We start from the raw sequence: 20,262 nt of genomic DNA on the forward strand, positions 1-20,262 counted from the left end.
GAAAAACCTTAATCTACATGTTTCAGGAGACCAGCTGAATATATTGTAAGCAAATCCTGACTTGCAGAAAACCGAGATCTGGCTATATAATTATAAAGGTTTCTTGGGTGCTAAAACTGAATTGTGGAAGGTAAAATGGGACAGGGTAGTGCCAGAGCTCCAATTAAGCTGTGAGATGCTTATGGCATGCACTCAAGATTTAGGGGTCCCTCGCAACTGCAGAACAAGCTTTGCTATTTGACAGTTATGCACATCACCTGGTTATGGTGACAGGCCATTAGAAGTAAAGGAAACTATAATGAGCTCATTTCCACCAAAGTTCTGTAATATATTGACACATGACATTTTATGCTTCCACATAGGTATGTCCGCTTGAAGCAAATGTTCCCTGTTCATGGAATGCATTGAATGGTTGCAATTGTTCTAACAATATATTTGGGTTTATCTATCAACATAAAATTGAAATAGTGCCTAACACAGTGCTTCTTTAATGAATCATTCATAAATCTTTCATCAATAAACTCTCACCCAAGCTTTCCTTTCATGTCATCACAAATCTAACATGAAACGGAGCTTAACCAGAAATACACTGATTGTATGCAAAGTGAAATATTATATTCCAAAAATCAAATTGTTAGTACTCAGAAGTACTGAGTAAGGAGTGCTTACAAGGTGCTGCGGGTTATCATACAATATTTATTCAAATCAGTTTTTGTCCTCTTGGTTACTATACTAACTCTAATGCTAATGATGCCAGTTTCCATCTACACTGAGCAACAGTCTGATTACTGGGTATTGTTGGGGGGGAAAAAAAAAAAAATTACTTACAAAGCCACGTGTGTACTGATTCAGTCTGTCCACAGCCGACACTTGAGCAAGACCTTCTTTGACATAAGATGGAGGTGATATATCTGGAAACCCCTGACCAAGATTGACTACAGATGGATCTGCAGCAAGGGCTGTAAACTCAACCCTGTGGAGATACATAGAAGCATTACCCAGATAAAAGCAAGGAGGAAAACACTGCTTTATTAATAAACTGTGTACGTTTCAAGGATAAATTCACCTATAATTAAAACACTGCCTCCCTGACAAGCTTTGTAGAAAAATGTTAACACCTAAAACCACCTCATCTCATTCTGTCCAGCTTTGCCCCCCATTGACTCAACTCAGCGACCCAGTATCAGTGCTCTTCTGGACTGAATGATGCAAAGTATCACCCAAACCACATCTTGTGAGTCATCATGTACACACTCTATGTGATTAATGGAGGGTGTCATCAAGCTGGACTGGGCTAAAAGCAAGAAGAAAAGGAAAGACCTATGCCCTCATGTGACTGACCCAAAGACTGCAAAAGTTAATGTTTTGTATGTATAAATAATTAAAATTGGGAGGGAGTATTAAATGCCACTGCCCAGCCATTCGGGGGCCAGTGTACTGATTTACAGTAAATCTCTGTCTGAGGTTTCTCATAGGTACAAAGGTGGGGTGTTATGCACACTTGGCACCCGGCTGTCAAGCCCAGCGCCCACACTACAGAAGCCGGGAAGACAGCGTGCCGCTGGCTAGAGGAACAGGTAAGGTCAAAGAACAACTCCGCGGAAGCAAGAGCGGGTACCTGTCAAATTCAGGTACCCGCTCCCCACCTCCCCAAAGGTCAGCAGTCATCTCCGCTGCAGAACTGTGCGGCTGGCCCGGTATTCTGACACGGCGGCGGTGGAAATACCAAGCCGGCCGCTCCATAAGACGAACTGACATTTTCCCCCCTTTTTTGGGGGGAAAAAAGTGCGTCTTATGGAGCGAAAAATACGATATGTCTGTTCACAGTTCCACACTGTATTCAAATTTTATTTTGCTAAAGTCAGCTCGCTTAGTTCATAATGAATTACTGCACTTTACATTTCACTTTGAACACACCTGTTTAAAAAGCAAAAAGAAACATGGTGTAGGTGAAAATTATATACTAGGAAATCTGATCATACTATATAATTTAACAGAATAACAGCTTTCAGTAATAATAGTGGGAAGATATACAGTAAATAGTTTGAATAGATTACCTGCCATTGTGTCCTTTTCTTTTCTAATATATATATATATATATATATATATATATATATATATATATATATATATACACATACACACATACATACATACATATATATATATATATATATATATATACATACATATACACACACACATATATATTTTATCACCAGCAGATGGTAGTATTGAGTTAGAACTCCATCACGGTCTACTCTAGATTGATCATCAACGTACTTCTAGGGGCACTGTGATATATAGGGGACTGCACTGTAATGAATACAGTGCCCCTTTACAGTGCAGTCCCGTTATATCACAGTGCCCCTTTACATTACAGTGCGGAGGACCGACTCCATTAATAATCCGTCACCAACCGCCCCCGCGAATGCCAAGACTTCTGGTAAGATCAACAGGTATTGTGTGAAGTTATCAAATAGACATGACATAAAATGCTTTTACTGGTAAATTTAAAATACTAAAATTTACCAAATAAAAGTAGTTAGGGTTTAGATATGCCTCAAGCAAACAAAGCTGTCTGTAAAGAGTTAAGAGACAGATTACACACTAGAGACACATTTGTTATTATTTGCCCTTCGAGCTCTAACATTGCTAGTTATAAGCATCACAAAGACCATCAGTACCGATTTATTGCTTGAACTTTACAAAATATAAATCAGTGTATTTTGCATGACATGGAGTTTTATAGTATATTAAAAAGTGGTTCTAAAGGCTTTTTTTTTTTTTTTTTAACAAACATGTCTATACTGTACTTACCTGTGTGCAAGGCAGCCCAGATCCTCCTCTTCTTGGGTCCCCTGCCAGAGCTCCTAGCCCCTCCCTCCTGCCGGGTGCCTCACAGCAAGTAGCTTGCTATGGGGGGACACACTGTTCTGTGTATCCATTCACACACAGAGCTGCAACTTAGCCCCGATTCCTCTCTCTTCTCATTGGCTCTCTGACTGTGATAGACAGCAGCGGGAGCCAATGGCTTCAGCTCCTGTTTCAGCCAATGAGGAGAGGGAGTCCTGGGACAGATGAGACTCGAGTGCACATCGCTGGATCGAGAGGGGGCTTAAGTGAGTATTAGGGGGGGCTGGGGGGGGTTGATGCAGAGAATGCATGAAAGTAAAAATAACCTTGAGCCTTTAGAACCACTTTTAAGGGTAGGTTCACGTTTGTGTGTTGCAAAAATATGCACAAAATGCACGCTTTCCAAACAATATACAAAAAAAAGGACAGCCTTTTTGCAGTTACGCAAGGTGCCATTAATTCTTAAAGGATAAGTGCACCCTTTGTAACATGTTACGCCCGGTTTCAGGGTGTAACCTGTAACGTTTCTGTTGCAGCAGCCCCCACACCCCCCAATCCTCAGTTGTGACAGTAGGCCAGGGATCCTCTCTCCACACCTTCTGTCTCAATTTTTATTTAAAAAGCGCCCATGTAGGGCTCCACCCACCCAACTGCGTTATTCATTCATAGAGTTCTATGAATGGGAGAACTATAGTTACCGACAGCTGACAGGTTGCAGTTCTCAATGAACTACCAGGACGCTGTTGAGAGCTCTAGGTAGTTCATTGATGCTTCCTGTCATTCAGTAACTGTCCGCCCATATGAGGTACGAGCAGATACACTGACAGTCTGCAGGATTCTGAGATTGAATGCGTGATCTGCTGATCAAGGGTGCAATACTTTGCAGGCTCCTAGTAAAAAAAAAATTAATTAATTAAATAAATTAGTACTTTTTTTATTCTTCAAAACAACGTTCATATATTATTTTTATTTACAAAATGTGAACTTATCCTTCTAGCAGTGCATGCGGTTTGGTGCAGCACGATCTTTAAAAAGGGTCATGCACTCCCTAAGTATGCTTTTCGCATGCAGGGCAGCCAATGGAAATCAATGGGCTGCCCTAATGCGTGTGTGTGCGTGTCTTCACACCTGCATTGATGTGAACAGAGCCTCAAGGAAACATTTACTGAAAATAATATGGTTGCGATCCGTCTCCTAAAAATACTAGTTTGCTGGCTATGTTTTTGCGACACTGACCCCAAGCAAGCATGTGTGCTAACAAAAGACAGAGTTAGATGGATAGATATACACATACATACACACTATATTGCCAAAAGTATTGGGACACCTGCCTTTACATGCACATAAACTTTAATGGCATCCCTGTCTTAGTCCGGAGAGTTCAATATTGAGTTGGTCCACCCTTTGCAACTATAACACCTTCAACTCTTCTGGGAAGACTGTCCACAAGGTTTAGGAGTGTGTCTATGGGAATGTTTGACCATTCTTCCAGAAGAGTATTTGTGAGGTCAAGCACTGATGTCGGACGAAGGCCTGACTCAGTCTCCACTCTAATTCATCCCTAAGGTGTTCTATAGGGTTGAGGTGAGGACACTGTGCAGGTCAGTCAAGTTCCTCCACCCCAAACTCGTTCATCCATGTCTTCATGGACCTCGTTTTGTGCACTGGTGCGCAGTCATGTTGGAACAGGAAGGGGTCATCCCCAAACTGTTCCCACAAAGTTGGGAGCATGAAATTGTCCAAAAAGTCTTGGTTTGCTGATGCCTTAATAGTTCCCTTCACTGGAACTAAAACCCCTGAAAAACAACCCCACACAATAATCCTCCCTCCACCAAACTTTACACTTTGCACAATGCAGTCAGGCAATTCTCCTGGTAACCATCAAATACAGGACATGTCCATTGGATTTACAGACAGAGAAGCATGATTCATCACTCCAGAGAATACATCTCCACTGCTATAGAGTCCAGTGGCGGCGTGCTTTACACCACTGCATCTGCCTCTTTGCATTGCACTTTGTAATGTAAGGCCTGGATGCAGCTGCTCAGCCATGGAAACCAATTCCATGAACCTCTCTACACACTTGTGCTAATCTGAAAGCCACACACAGTTTGGAGGTCTTAAGCTATTGACTCTGCAGACAGTTGGCGACTTCTGTGCTTCAGCATGTGCTGACCCTGCTTTGTTAATTTACCTGGCCTACCACTTTGTGGCTGAGTTGTTCCCAGTTGCTTACACTTTGTTATAATACCACTAACAGTTGACCGTGTATTTAGCAGCAAGGAAATGTCACTGATGGACTTACTGCACAGGTAGCAACCAATCGCTGTACTACACTTGAATTCACTGAGCTCCTCAGAGCAACCCATTCTTTCACAAATGTTTGTAGAAGCAGTCTGAATGCCTAGGTGCTTGATTTTATACACCTGTGGCCATGGAGGGGATTGGAACACCTGAATGCAATACTTTTGGCAATATAGTGTATATGTGCCAGGTCAGTGACTCGAAGTAAAGCCATTGGATTAGCAGTACATCAATGTAACTAGTGTTTACAAAAGGGGAGGTTAGTAAAGGCAGCCTTCACAGGTCCTCAGTACAGGTTTCCTTTAAGAAATTAACAAATATATTGAATGAACGTAGGGGGTAATGTCATTTGTTATTAATTTTAGACTTGGGGAAAGTAAATACTCCTGTCAAGCTTTAATTGCTATTCATGCCCCTTGTTGGGGAGATCTCACCTTACTTCCTTGTCCATGGTACAGAAGTGAGTGGGAGTGGTTGTCACAAAATAGCAATAACCTGCCAGAGGCTCTAATCCTACATTTTACTAAAAAGTGTGTTTTATGCCAGTCTGTGTCACACTGAAGAGATTTCCATCATGTTCTGGTATTTCCCCAGTGTTGATAAAGACACAAAAAGACAAGATAAAAACCCCATAGAGGTTATCTCTTCCTCAATGTGTCCAAACTACGGGTCGAGACTAAGTGGTTTACCTACACCTTAAGGAGAGGGACAGTCCATTGAGGGAATGAGAGGCACACATTAGAGGTGTGAAAGAGGCCATCTATGTCAAACCACCAGTGAACAGGGTTGTGTTCTCCACACCAGTGGTTCTAAAGCTGTGGAACCTCAGGAACCACATTTGTCCTTAAGTCACAACTCAAAAATAATTAAATTTCTGAAACATTATTATTTATGCCACAAAAAAAAACCCTTGCACTATTCTACAGTGTACATAATAAACACTTTTTTTAGACTTTTAAAACAATTATTTTAAACATACATAAAATAAAAAAATAAAAAACAAATCCATCAATACCCCTAACTTTAAGCTTTGTCCCCTCTACCTCACACTAATAGCCAATTAAGCTGAGCAATGCCTCCTCTACCTTTCACACACTCAAAGGCATGCAAAGTTAAGAGTATTATTGTCGTCAGTGGCTTTATAAATAAACAATATAGTTTGTGCAATATTTGTGTGAGGGTTTTCAGCCCCCCCCCCCATGCACTCTTTCAATCCCTCCTTCCATGCTCTGCTTTAGCCCACCCTTTCATGCCCTCCTTTCTTTCCTTTTTTATGCTCTTGCCTTATCCCCCTTCCACACCCTCCTTTAATACCACCTTGAAACCCTTTGCATGCCCTCCCCTTTAATGGTTTCCTTCAGTCCTCCCCTTTCATGCACACTTTCACTCCCTCCCTCCCCCCCATCACCATCACTTTCCTGTTTTCTTTCACTCCTTTCAAAATGCGCTCTTGAGAAAACACATACACAGTCTTTTTCTTGTGCCATCTTACAAATTAACTACAACATACCCTCAGAACACAACGGTGATGCAGCCTTTCCAGTAGGCAGTTGGGAGGCACTGACTATGTCACCACTGCCTCAGGAGAGGCAGAAGTAAAACAGTAGATTAGTATATATATATATATATATATATATATATATATATATATATATATAAAAATGGAAGGTCAAACTTGGCCAAAACTATTTCTTTTCCAATTTTGGGTAGAGCAAGGCAAACAGAAGTCTTGTTGGGACTTTCACAAGTGTCTGTGAACCCACAGGTTGGTCAACACCTACTGCCACCCAAGCTGTGATAGCTCATTTAGATCTGAAGCCTTTTTAGCCAAGCTATCTGTGTCACTTGTCAAAGTGAAATCCTCCTATATTCTTACGAAGATGGAAAAGTCTAAACATGTTAATAGGGCTTCCAGTAAAGTGTAATGCTTAAATGATGTATTACTGTTGTAAGGTTTTGCTTAATTGTATTTTTCCAGAAATCAAGCTGAAGCTTGCCAAAGATCTCAGGAGGCAATCTGGTATGAAGATTTATTCCAACTGCTGAAAGATCTGCTCAAAGGGCATAGTAATGAGCAGTCTTTGAATTAATCAATGGATTAACTTCTAAGAGACATCACCGAATTCACGCTTCAAAAGTGACCACTTACCATACATTGCCATCAATTCCCTGGATCCGTTTAGTATTTTTGTGCCTTAAAGACATAATCTGAAAGTAAAAAGGAAGACTAAAATATTATTGGATGTTACTGCAAACATCAAAATTCATGAAAATTCTTCAAATATCATTCCTGCAACTTTGAAAACAACTTTGAACAAGCAGAGCATTAAAACAACTCCTAAACGGCAGAAATATTTTGTACAGTATCTGACAGACTAAGCATTTATTTAACATGTATTTTCAAATACAGAATCTAGCAACAAAGCATCATGGTCAGGGGTGTATTTGCTGCATGGTAAACAAGGCGTATGCTTTGGCCGACGATTTCAGTTCATTGTGCTCCAACACAGTTTAGTTCCGCTTTAAAAGGTTCCACTGAAAGGGAGAATGAGGCCTCACTTTTAACCTAAAAAAATTTCAGCTTGCTCATCTCTGTTCAAATCAATGTCATATTATCTTTATCAAATGTGTCCCAAACAATCCCTGCCAGAAAATGATACACAGTATGATTCTTGGAACCATGATATTTCCTCATAAACAATACACAGGACATTGTTGTGATCTTTTACTTATTTGTTTAGGCTGTAAAAGCCATGGACCATATTAGCCATATGTCGTCCTACATTTTGATAAGACAACAACCCAATAACATTTTTAATGATTTGCAAATCATCTGAATCCACGCATGTTTTTGTTAAATCTCTAATGCAGCTTTGGCCACAATGAGCACATATTTGTGTATATTTAGAATAAAATAAACAGCACGTATTAGTCAAAAATCAACAACATTTTAAAATAAGTTCTTTCTCCTCAGCATTAATGATAATGTTTGGAAGAGGCTCCTCCATTTATTAGGTTAAAATAAGGCATAAAGAATTCTAAAAAAAACAAAAAAAAAAAACAATAAAAATATCTGCAAGCAACAGTAAACAATGTGAAATGTTCGAGTGCTCATTGAGGATGCAATTGTACTTCCAAATATAACCTTCCATTATATTCCATCAACACCGTCGATGCCAGAATCAATTAAGCATTGAGTCTATCAGAATGTACGAGACAATACGTACTCCTGCAGTGGAAAACCTGAGGAAGTGAGAGGAATGAACTGTCTTCAGCAATTGAGCGCCATTCCCAAGGCAGCAGACAGCACGAAAAGCAATCAACATGCCTGCAGAACAGGTCAACAAAAGAGGCATAGAATTAGGAAAATTGTGCAATTAAGATGTTGCCAAATCAACATGGACTATACGATTAAAGGCTGGAAAAATTGAGAATTTAGAAGCTAAATAAAATGATCAGTGTACCTGTGAAACACCATTTCTATTAACATGTTTGGGAACACCGTGCAACCTTAAAGACTGTACCTCTTGTCCCACCCTTTTCTTTTCCCTGGCCATTCTCCATCCATATGCCTCCAGAAAGCAAATCCGGAGGAATGTCATATAGTATGTCTTCCATTTCTCTGTCCATTTCTGCAATCATGTTGCTCTCTGCATTGTACAATGCAGGCTACAGACAGGCTGAATATAAACAAATCAATTCATCTAATGGCCTGATATGACAGTTCCAGAAGCACAGGGAAATAAAATGGCACAGTAAATATCTTTCAAAATTCCTTGCAGTCCCTACATATAATAAAAGATCCGATAGATTTTAAAAATACAGTAAACGGTAACATTTTGATATGGATATTTAATTGTCCACAAAGGAACCAAATTAAAATTTAGGTAAATTGGCAGCAATTTGTCCAGCCTTGAAATAAAGTACATAAGGCCAAAATACTATTTAAATTGAGGCGGATTATTGGGCGACAATTACAATTATTGAGATATATGTATCTATCTAGCTATGTATCTCAATCAATCACCAACATACAATGTAAATTAACTACTAAAAGCAGATTAGTATAGATAGAGGCATGCAAAAGAAACACTAAAATCAAGCCCAGAGTCCATTCCAGGGAGAAGCAATACAGGGAAAAACATGTTCACAGACCAATTTGGCAGCAGTCACAATAAAGCATCCTGAAGAATACAAAGAACCAGAAGGTCATTGCAGAAGTTGGAAACCGAAGCTACAGTATATGTGGTCAGTCGGATTTAGGAAAATTAGGCAATCGTTGAGCCCACTGGAAACAAAATATCTCAGTTCTAAAGATACTAATAAGCAGATGAGATAAAAAGGATGGTACATCAATCAGTCACACAAAATAAGTGTCCAATAAAGAACCCCAATCCAAAAAAAAAAAATCACCAAGTCACCCGCACAAGTATTATAGACGCAACAAATTAAATATAAATTCCACTTTTCATGGTAATCTGCAATCAGTCATTATTTTCTGCATCTTTTCTTATTACAAACCTGAGGCAGTAATTATTGCGACTCCAAACCCTTTCAGAAAGAAATCAGTTTTAGAAGGTCCTGCAAGGTTTACGCTAAAGCAGTATTAAACCCAAAAGCAAAACTGTATTATTTTGCAGCTAACCAATTCTTGGATTTGGTGGCTATATTAGTTTTACATTTTAGGCTCTTACTTCTATCTGGTGATAAAGCTAGCAAGTCTGCTGTTTTCAGAAGCTCAAGCTCTCCAGTGGAATGTATCAGTTTACATGGATGAGACAAACTACTTAAAATGGTTCTAAAGGCTTCTTCTATGAATGAAAGTAAAAATCTTCTGTGTGCAGCAGTCCCCCTAATCCTTACCTGAGCCCCCTCCGATGTTCACAAAAGCCCCTGCTGTATGGGGCAGCTCCCTTCTCATTGGCCAAGACAGCAGTGGGAGAGCCCATTGGCTCCCACGGTTGTCAATCATAGCCAGTGAGCCAATGAGGAGAGAGTGGGGGGGCTGGGGGAAAGCAGCATTCTCTGGGGGCACTGGTCAAGGGGGGAGAACAACCAGGACCGCCAATGGGGGACAAGGATTGGGGCAGCTGCACAGAGCAGGTGAGCATGTTTGTTATTTTATTGTAAAAAAACAAAGGCTTTAGTGTCACTTTTACACTGGCAGGGGTGACGAAAAGGATCAGCTTTGATTTATGTAAAACCTTTATCCCAAAAGGAAAAAAAAAAAAAGCTGTTTGCTGTAACTAATTATAACATGTGAGCTGGAGTTTGGCTTCAATTTATTTAAATCTGCTAATACATTTAACACTCCCCCCCTCAGAGTGAGAATTATGCTGTCCCTCTTGTACTCATTCCTTCAGGAGTTGTGTTTCACTAGTGTAGGAGGTGTGTTACTGGCCAGATCACCAGGTGAAAAGCCAAGGTAAGAGAGCCAAACAATGGTAGATGTCAGATTTTGACTGTGTTGTGGTGAATTGGAATTGTTAACCACTTCAGCCCCAGAATGTGTTACCACCTTCATGACCAGGGCATTTTTTTGCTTTTCAGCTAAATTACACATATGAAATTTCTATAATTTTTTTTCACACAAATAGAGCTTTTTTTTTTTTATACTTTGTTTGCTGTTACAATGAAGATCACTGTAACAGTGGGCAGCACAGTGGCTAAATGCTTCGCACTTCCGTCTGTCAGTACTAGGCTCGTTGGTTCGAATCCCAACCATGGCACCACCTGCCTGGAGTTTGCATGTTCTCCCTGTGCCTCCAGGGTACTCCAGTTTCCTCCCACACTCCAAAGACATTCTGGTAGGTTAATTGCATCCTATCTAAACTGGCCCTAATATGTGTATGCATGAATGTAAGTTAGGAATCTTAGATTGTACGCCCCCTGAGGATTAGGGACTGATGTGAATGTACAAAATATATGTAAAGCGCTGCGTAAATCGAAGGCGCTATATAAGTACCTGTAAGAAATAGATATATAAAAAACAGCAACATTTTCAGCTGTCATGAACGATCACTAGTGATCTGTGATTGGCTACAGCTAATCACATGGTACAGAGTGCTGTGACTGGTTCAGGTACTGTGTGATAGCTGTGGGCCAATCACAGCAAAGGAAATATGGCTGTTATGATTGAATTGTAAATATGATCGCATAGTGCAGCTAAACTGGAGCAGGCAAAATGACATACATGTATGTGATTCTGCATGCACATGCTGCCCAGCCGCAGGATATGTAGTGCGGCTGGGCAGCAAGTAGTTACAGGCACCCCAACAAATGCACTAATACACTTGCCATTCAGTGCTGTAAAGAAAAAAAAAATAAAGGTGTGTTTTTGGTTCATGGATGCACATTGAGAGCATACAAATAGGGAAACAAATGTGCAAAAGTGTGTACAGACCCTTAGTCTTTAAACTTAGGTAACACCTAACATTCATACAGAAGTCAAGCCTCACAAGGTGGTATTGCTGAGAGAATAATTATAGAATGTATTCACCCTCAAGGTGACACTAGGCAGTGAAGAGTGTGTTTTGTTCCTGGTAATATGATGTCAGCAAAGGTATGTTGTTAATTTATAAACTGCCCGTACCAAGATTCTTCTGTCACATGCAGAAGTAGTTACACAACCGCAGTTACTTGAGCAGGATCAAGTATTTAAATGGAACCACGTACTAACCCTCAAAGGCCCTTTATCCAAAAGGTGAAAAAAATGAAGACAAAATTAGGCGGAGGCGTTGTCCTGAGTAACCAATCACGTCAGTCATTTTTCACATCGAGGAAATAGAAATACTGATCACGCTTCTAAAAACAAATAGCTAAAATTCATCCCTCCTTTAACCTGTAACTCCCTACCAGATTATTTGAGAGTGTTAGAACCTATTTCTCACATTAGTTTGAAAAGCTGTGCCATGGAATTCAATGCTAGGGCTCCACAATAAAATCTGCACGTATATTCCTTGGAGTTGGGACTACTAAACTCTATTTTATGTCAGACACAGACCACATGGAACCTGGCTGTCTCCTCACTTCAACTATCTACAGAGAAGTGAGGGATGTCAGCCAATGTTAAGAAATCCATCAGGGAACTAGTATACTAATTCTGCCTTCACACGTATACTTATTGAGCCCCGGGGTTAAATATTTCTGGACATTAGCTTGGCGTTCCTATAGGGTTAAATGTTTTAGTCTACGGATGGTTTAAAACAAAGAAATACCTTATTCCTTGCTACCCTGACAGTTGGTGCGCTTCTCTACTCCAGGGACAAGGGGAAGACCCTTGACGTTCAATGCAGAACTGATGGTTGTGCACAGTACCTGATGACATCAGAGAGGGGGAGGCCACTTGACTGGAAGAGAAGCAGCTTCATAAGACCCGTCATTCAGCAGGAAGGATGCCTGGAGGAATAAGGTAAGTATTCCTCAGCTTTAAACCTAAACTGTAGACCAAGGGTGTTCAATGCATGGCCCTCAACCTCATGCTCTGGTATGGTGGGTCACCAAGCCCAGACTGCAGGTTGCTAACCTGCCATCTCAGAGCATCAGAGTGCACAGAGCCGAAAGCAGAGGAGGCAAGCGGCCATGGAAGGAGTTGGAGCCTCCTAAGCCAATGCTTCCTCTGTAGTGCCGGCTCCTGTCCTGGGCAGAGTGATACCAAGTGCACTTCATCTGGGAACTTTCTAGCAGCCTGGCAATGCCAGCAGAAGCAGGAAAAGAAAGAGGTCAGTTTATTAACCCCTTTACACCTAAGAGTAAAACAAATCTTCATGCCCAAGCACAGTTTTGTTACTTTGACATGTGTTAGTAAAACATATCACCACAACTACTTTGTACATCCAGGTGGATTATATATAGTCTTTTTTTTCAGAACAATGGTAATGGATATCGCCTGATTGTTTGTTTTTTTATTATCAAAAGGAAAACTGGCCCCAAAGAGAACAAAACATTTTTTTATTTTTTAATTCAACTGTATTTCTTGCAATTACCATAACTCACCACCAACAAACAACCCAAAATAAATTCTGCTCCTGGCGGTCACAGCAATACCAGTTGTTGTTTGTGCCCATAGTACAGCCCAGAAATAGTGCACATTTTGCTTCTTTTAATCCTACATCAAACACAGAAACTGATACTAAATTACAAAAAAATCCTGCCCAAAATATACTGATTTTTGACCCAAACACTAACCTAGATCAAACCTTGATCTAGGTATTTTTTTTTTTTTTTTTTACAGTTTTCTTTTTCTCTATCTGCAAGGAGAGAGAAAAATACAATTTATCTCTCTCCTCCATTCAGAGAGAGAACACCTGGGCAGGCTTCAGTGTCTGATCAGTGTGATAGCCAGAGGCTATCAAAGCGATCAGGTGACCTGGAACTGAGTTGTGGGCCTGGATAGTTAGTACAGGACCCAGGGCTCCAGGTGAAACCCTGGCTTCTGTGCTGGGAGCACGCAGTGCAGCAAAGACAGTTCACATATATGCGACCCCATTAAAAAAAAAAAAAACAATCCAGTGGGGTCACTGTCAAAGGGAAGGGGTTAAACATCACAATTTTTCAATGGGCATATTAGCACTTTTAAAAAAGGTTTATTAAGCTGCTTTCACACTGATCCGCAGGTACAACGCAGTGCACCTCTGGGTTTCCTGTGAGTTAGCTGCACTGATCCGTAGACTTCCATTATATCATGAGGGTTTGACGCACTTTCTGAAAGTGTACGATATAGATAGATAGGATAGAAGTCTACAGCAAAAACATGTTCATTATGCTTGTCAAAATAAAAAAAATTAGAAATTCTGAACCATTTCATTTTATTGTTGCCTGCAACCGGATACCAAATCACTTAAGTGGCCCTCGTTCTTCAAAAGGTTGAGCACCCTTGCTTTCAGGGGTGGGCAACTGTGGCCCTCCAGCTGTTGTAGAACTACAAGTCCCATGAGGCATTCCAAAACTGACAGTTACAAGCATGATTCCCAAAGGCAGAGACATGATGGGACTTGTAGTTCTCCAACAGCTAGAGGGCCACAGTTGCCCACCCCTGCTTTAGACACTTTCACATGGGCAATCCAAATCAGGTCTGCCTGACAGTTTTTTAGGCAGACCTGATCAGATGGTTCATGTATCCCTATGGACCGGCAGATTTAACTGGACTTATAGTTTACACCCACTTACCTACATCCAATCCGATCCAGTCCCATATTTAGAAAAAAAAGGGATCCACCCCCCTCAGTCTAGGCAGATTGGATCGGAGGGCAGTTGGGTGAAAATGAACAGTTGAGTCAGTTTACACCTGCCCACCCATAGAGCAGAGTGGGCTCTATCCATGTCCATTCTGCATAAACTGAGCTGACACAGACCGGTCATCCACTTGCTCTGCTCAACAGGGAATCAGCGGACAGATCTTCTGCTGAGCAAATTGGATTCCACTCTGTGTGAAAGGAGCATTCAACCCTTTTCATATGGGTGTGGAGGGAGGGAGGGGTGACTTTGGTCCCTTTCACACGGGTGGACTCAGGAATCTGCTGATCTCCGCTGAGCAGGCGGATGACAGGTCCATGTCCCCTCCACTTAAGCAGAGCAGACACATGCCGCTTTTCTCTATGGGCGGTCAGATGTTAACAGACCCCATCTGTTTACATCCAACTGTCATCAAATCCGTTCCACAGGACGATTGGGGAACGGATCCTCATCTATCGGTTTTTAGTGGATCACATCAGATGCAGGTGACGCACCATAGAGGGCAATGGATGGGCCAATCAGGTCCACCTGAAAAACAGACAGGTGGACCCAATCGGGCCTTTTACACATTTATCTGCCAAAGATTCATCATTTTGGCCAGCCATTTTTGCGATGACACATCTCTACAGGCCAGTAAGACCACTCTACTTCATTCTGGTTTTCCATTACTGCCTCCTAAATTAGCTCTATGCTCACTGGACAAAGGTGATGTCACTGAAAAACTATCCAATGAGCAGAGATATGATCAACCACTTCTCGTCCAGCCCATGTACATAGACGGCCAGATGAGAGCAGTGCAGGAGCGAGTGGCCGTTCATAAACGTGCTCTCTGGGAGCGTGCGGTACTGCAATCCGGTGCCCGCTGTGTCCGGAGGATACAGAGGAACACTGATCACTGTACGGGACCTCTGTGTGAGGCCCCGATCATGTGATCGTTGATTGGCCAATCAGCGATCACATGATAGTAGTAAGCAAGATGTCACTTCCTGACATCATTGCTTACTACTTGTGAAATCTGTGAATGATCACAGAGCTCACATAGCACAAGGCTATTCACAACAGCCTTGTACCATGTGACAAGCTGTGACCAATCACAGCTCTCACAGTATTTCTCAATAGCTGCAAGAATGCAGTCAGAGAGAAGGAGAAATGATTGCTTTTACAGCCTTTATGGGTGTAAAAGCAATCAGTGTAGAAAAAAAAAAAAAAAAGGAATCTTCATCACCCTCCACAAGTACTACAGTGTCACTATGGTGACACTGTACTGCTAGGGTGACAGTACGTTAAAAAAAAAAAAATCTAAAAAAAATAAATATGTAATAAAAACATTTTGAAAAAAATATAATTTTTGGTTATAAAGTAGTTTGAGTTATCTTTTTAGTAAAAAAAAATAATACATTTTGGCCAAGATTTATGAAGAAAGATTATTTATTTGCAAAATTTTATAAGAAAAACGCTTTTCAAAAATGTTGCACTTTCATTTATTTAGCAAAAAAATCTCCAAAAAATTTGTATGAGTTCAGTGTTGCATGACTGGTCAATTGTCATTCAAAGTGTGATAGCACTGAAAGATGAAAACTGGCGTGGACAGGAAGGGGGTAAAAGTGTCCGGACTGGAAGTTGTTAAGGAAGCTGAACTGCTTAAAATAAATGGAAAGTAAACTTTATCAGAGACCCAATAAATTCCAATAGCAATGCTTTGCAGCTCTCTGTTAACTTTTAAAAAAGGTAACTGGGCAAAAGGTTAGAGTCCATTCCATACTGCTATAAACTGAACATTGTAGTTGTCTGGGAGACTGTTTTTAAAAGACAACTTTATGACATTCTCCCGCCAACAATGTAACACAATATTGTCCCAACAATAAGGTATGTTCTGTTTTTCTTCCTTTTTAATTAGTAGCATATAGCCAAATTTCTGTGTCCTTTTTTTCTTCTGTTTTTACCTTGGTACATAGTGTCTTTTGTGTACAAAACTTAGAAATCATAGCCCTAGAAAGATTGGTACAATAGGTTACCAGTGTCTGTATGCCTGTTACAAATTTGTTTTTGATTTGTATGAAATTGCATCATGTGACCGTGGATTGCATGTAAATTAGTGTCAGTGTGCCAGGGATCCGTTTCTGTGTATGGTTGCACAGCAGACAAGTTAACTGAGAAATGGCAGAGGGTGGCAAGTTATCTAAATTGTAAATCGGGTGTGTGTCAATATACGTGACAGGGGGGAAAAGTGATATCAAAAGGGTTCTGTTACAGGACAGCTTAAGGAATCTCATAATCGTAATCACTTGGCAACACCATAGCCCAAAGCTGGATATACAGTTGTGACCAAAATTATTCAACCCCCAATGCTGTAAAGGGGTTTAGGGACTATAGTGTACATTTGGAATTGTATTCAGAATCAAATCCTACAAGGACGTTGTAACTACCCAAATGCAACTAAAATGACATCAATTGTTTATGTAATACAGTAGTAAATGGTTCTTATGTGGTTTCTTCATTGCCACAATTATTCAACCCCTTAAAGACTACCACTCTGAAGAACAGAGGTTCATACAGGTGCTTTCCATCAGGTATTGAAAACACCTGTGGATGTCACCGAGCAGCAATCAAGCATAATAAGCACCAATTAGGCAGCTTTAAAATGACTGTGATACTCAGCTCCTTCTAGACATTTACTGGTGTGGTTACAAACATGGTGAAGGCAAGAGAATGGTCCAGGAAGACAAGAGAAGAGGTGATTTCTCTTCACAGGAAGGGCAATGGCTATAAGAAGATTGCAAAGATGTTAAACATACCAAGAGACACCTTAGGAAGCATCATTCGCAAATTCAAGGCAAAGGGCACTGTTGAAACGCTACCTGGTCGTGGCAGAAAGAAGATGCTGACTTCGACTGCTGTGCGCTACCTGAAGCGTAGAGTGGAGAGAAGTCCCCGTGTGACTGCTGAGGAACTGAGAAAAGATTTGTCAGATGTGGGTACAGAAGTTTCAGCCCAGACAATAAGACGCACACTGCGTAATGAAGGCCTCCGTGCCAGAACTCCCAGGCGTACCCCCTTGCTGTCTCCAAAGAATAAGAAGAGTCGACTGCAGTATGCCAAAAGCCATGTGGACAAACCACAAAAGTTGTGGGATAGTGTTCTGTGGACTGATGAAACAAAATTAGAACTGTTTGGGCCCATGGATCAACGCTATGTTTGGAGGAGGAAGAACAAGGCCTATGATGAAAAGAACACCTTGCCTACTGTGAAGCATGGTGGAGGGTCAATCATGCTTTGGGGCTGTTTTGCTTCTGCAGGTACAGGGAAGCTTCAGCGTGTGCAAGGTACCATGAATTCTCTTCAGTACCAGGAGATATTGGATGGAAACGTGATGCAGTCCGTCACACACCTGAGGCTTGGGAGACGTTGGACCTTTCAACAGGACAATGATCCCAAGCATACCTCCAAGTCCACTAGAGCATGGTTGCAGAGGAAAGGCTGGAACATTTTGGAGTGGCCATCGCAGTCACCAGACTTAAATCCGATTGAGAACCTCTGGTGGGACTTAAAGAAAGCAGTTGCAGTGCGCAAGCCTAAGAATGTGACTGAACTGGAGGCCTTTGCCCATGAAGAATGGGCGAAGATACCCGTAGATCGCTGCAAGACACTTGTGTCAAGCTATGCTTCACGTTTAAAAGCTGTTATAACTGTAAAAGGATGCTGTACTAAGTACTAAGATTGAATGTCACTTGGGGGTTGAATAAAACTGATAATGCTGTGAGCACAGAAAAGACATTTGTGGTTATTTCATTATAACTGTTATGTTATATTTGTCTGACCTACAAGTGCCTCTTTAATGTAAATGTAAGCAAGATGACTGAATGATCAAAAGCAATGTCAAACTGGCCAAAACACTCAATTTCAGTGGGGGTTGAATAATTTTGGTCACAACTGTACACAGACCAGGACAAAAAAAATAGGCCCGGGCATTTTTTTTTCTTTTTTAATGACGTACCAGGGACATGACTGTTGGGCAAGTGGTAAATATTGATTTAACATTTTCTCAGTGCCTCTCCACCATGCAATTTCAGTCTCCACCTGCTATGAGACATGCAAAAAATAGCAGCTAGGCTCAGTGGTTACAGCATTTCATTACCACTCAATGGTTGCTAGAGGTTACTGCAAATCATTTCTGCTTGTGGATTGGTTGCTAGAGGTTACTGAACATCATTACCGATCGGTTGCTAAAGATTACTGCACATCACTACCTCTCACTGACTGGCTGCTAGAGGTTACTGCATATATGGAACAGAGGATAACAGAAGGTAAAGTGAAGGCAGCATGCCAGCATCAGAGATAGAGCTCTATATCAGCACAAAGAGTTAAACTGTCATTTTTTCTAACAGTAGTCTGCATTTACTTTCTCTCCCCTGCTCCTGGAATCTGTAGTGGCAGCAGTGACACCTATTCCTGACATCAGGCTATGGGGTCTCCTCCAGCTCCTCCCCCTTCATGTCAGCTGACCTGTAGTTTCCGTCACCCCAACTGTTGAACTAAATGGTCTGGCCGGCTGCAGAGAGGAAAGGGGAGTGGCGTGGGCTCAAAGAGCAGCCCAGCTGCCTTGAGCTTCACGGACATACAGCCCGGCGGCCCCACCCCACAAATAGCTGGTGTGTCCTATGGCCAGTCTGGACCTGGGTATACACCAGCAGAATTTCAAACAAAAATTCATACAAAAATTCTCAGTACATTCAAATGTCAGAAATTTTGTTTGGTAACGTCCATTTATTCCAAAATCGAATGTTAAAAGCAAAAAAAAACCACTAAGACTGTTAGAATTTCGTAAATTTGAGATTTCCATCTTGCTCCTAATTCTTTTGTCACAAAGTTGAAAATTAAAGTAAATTTGACCCACTAATGATTAGAAAAACACATAAAATTTTGACAGAAATTCTACTAGCGCAGGGGTGAACAATTAATTTTCCCAAAGAGCCACATGTGAAAATTGGACTGTTTGAGGGCCAAACCCAAGGCAAAACTTTTTTTTTTTTTTTTTAATGGTTCTCTTCGCCATTAGGGAGAATTACTCTCTCTTTGTCCCGTTTACCATTAGCATTGAAAGTCAAATTAAAAGCAAAATCCCAATTTTGGGTTGTCCCCAAAAAAGTAATAGAGAGAAAATCTTCTAATGGGAAAAAGAAACCAAATTAAAAAACACACAACAGGGTTATAACCCTCCTTTTACGCCATTCAAAATGGAAAAGGAAAAAAAAAAAAAAAAAAGGAAAAAAAAAGTTTTACCTTTACTACCAATATTAATTTTGGACCTGGGAAGGTCTGTAAAAAGGTACACATACAGAAAACAAAACACCTGGCACTAGGAATAATAGATACAACTGCTCAAAAATAAATCTGACTATATTTGCTTTTATTATGTATGGATTTTAATGTTAAAAAGATACTAAAAGGTTACTTTTCTTTTTGGCAAAATAACAAACATGTTATACTTACCTGTTGTGTGCAGTGGTTTTTCACAGAGCAGCCTGGCTCCTCCTCTTCTCAGGTCCCCCGCAGGCTCGCCTGGCTTCTCCTTTCTGTTGGGTGCCCCCAGAGCAAGCAGCTTACTATGGGGGCACCCGCTGCTCCGTGTCTCTAGTCATACATGGAGCTGCAGCTTGGCCCTGCCCCCTCTCTCTGCTCATTGTCTGACTGTGATTGACAGCAGCAGGAGCCAATCAGGGCCGTCTTTAACGTGGGGCAAAAGGGGCAGCTGCCCTGGGTCCAGTCATTATTGTGGGGCCCAAAGCAGCTGCCCCTTACACCTGCGTTTTTCATGGTTTGCCAGTACCGGCCACGGATGGATCAGTCAGCCACATTTACCTCCTCTAG

General features: G+C 41.1%; 1 protein-coding gene across 2 annotated transcripts in view; it reads right to left on the minus strand.

Moving 5' to 3' along the window:
• Positions 1-20,262, minus strand: part of KYAT3 (kynurenine aminotransferase 3) — a 70,569-nt gene that overhangs the window by 39,096 nt on the left and 11,211 nt on the right. The window contains exons 2-4 of one of the 2 annotated variants that reach the window (XM_089668906.1): positions 8,388-8,488; positions 7,310-7,368; positions 829-973 (exon numbers count right to left, since the gene is read on the minus strand). In XM_089668906.1, the coding sequence (XP_089525032.1) occupies positions 829-973; positions 7,310-7,368; positions 8,388-8,486 (303 nt within the window). In that variant the 5' untranslated portion in view covers positions 8,487-8,488. The remainder of the gene's footprint in view (positions 1-828; positions 974-7,309; positions 7,369-8,387; positions 8,489-20,262) is intronic. The other variant, XM_089668907.1, reaches the window with a different exon arrangement.

Source organism: Staurois parvus, unplaced genomic scaffold, assembly GCF_062004578.1.
Source record: "Staurois parvus isolate SC_StPar_1 unplaced genomic scaffold, SC_StPar_1.0 ptg000066l, whole genome shotgun sequence".
NCBI classification, from domain to species: domain Eukaryota; kingdom Metazoa; phylum Chordata; class Amphibia; order Anura; family Ranidae; genus Staurois; species Staurois parvus.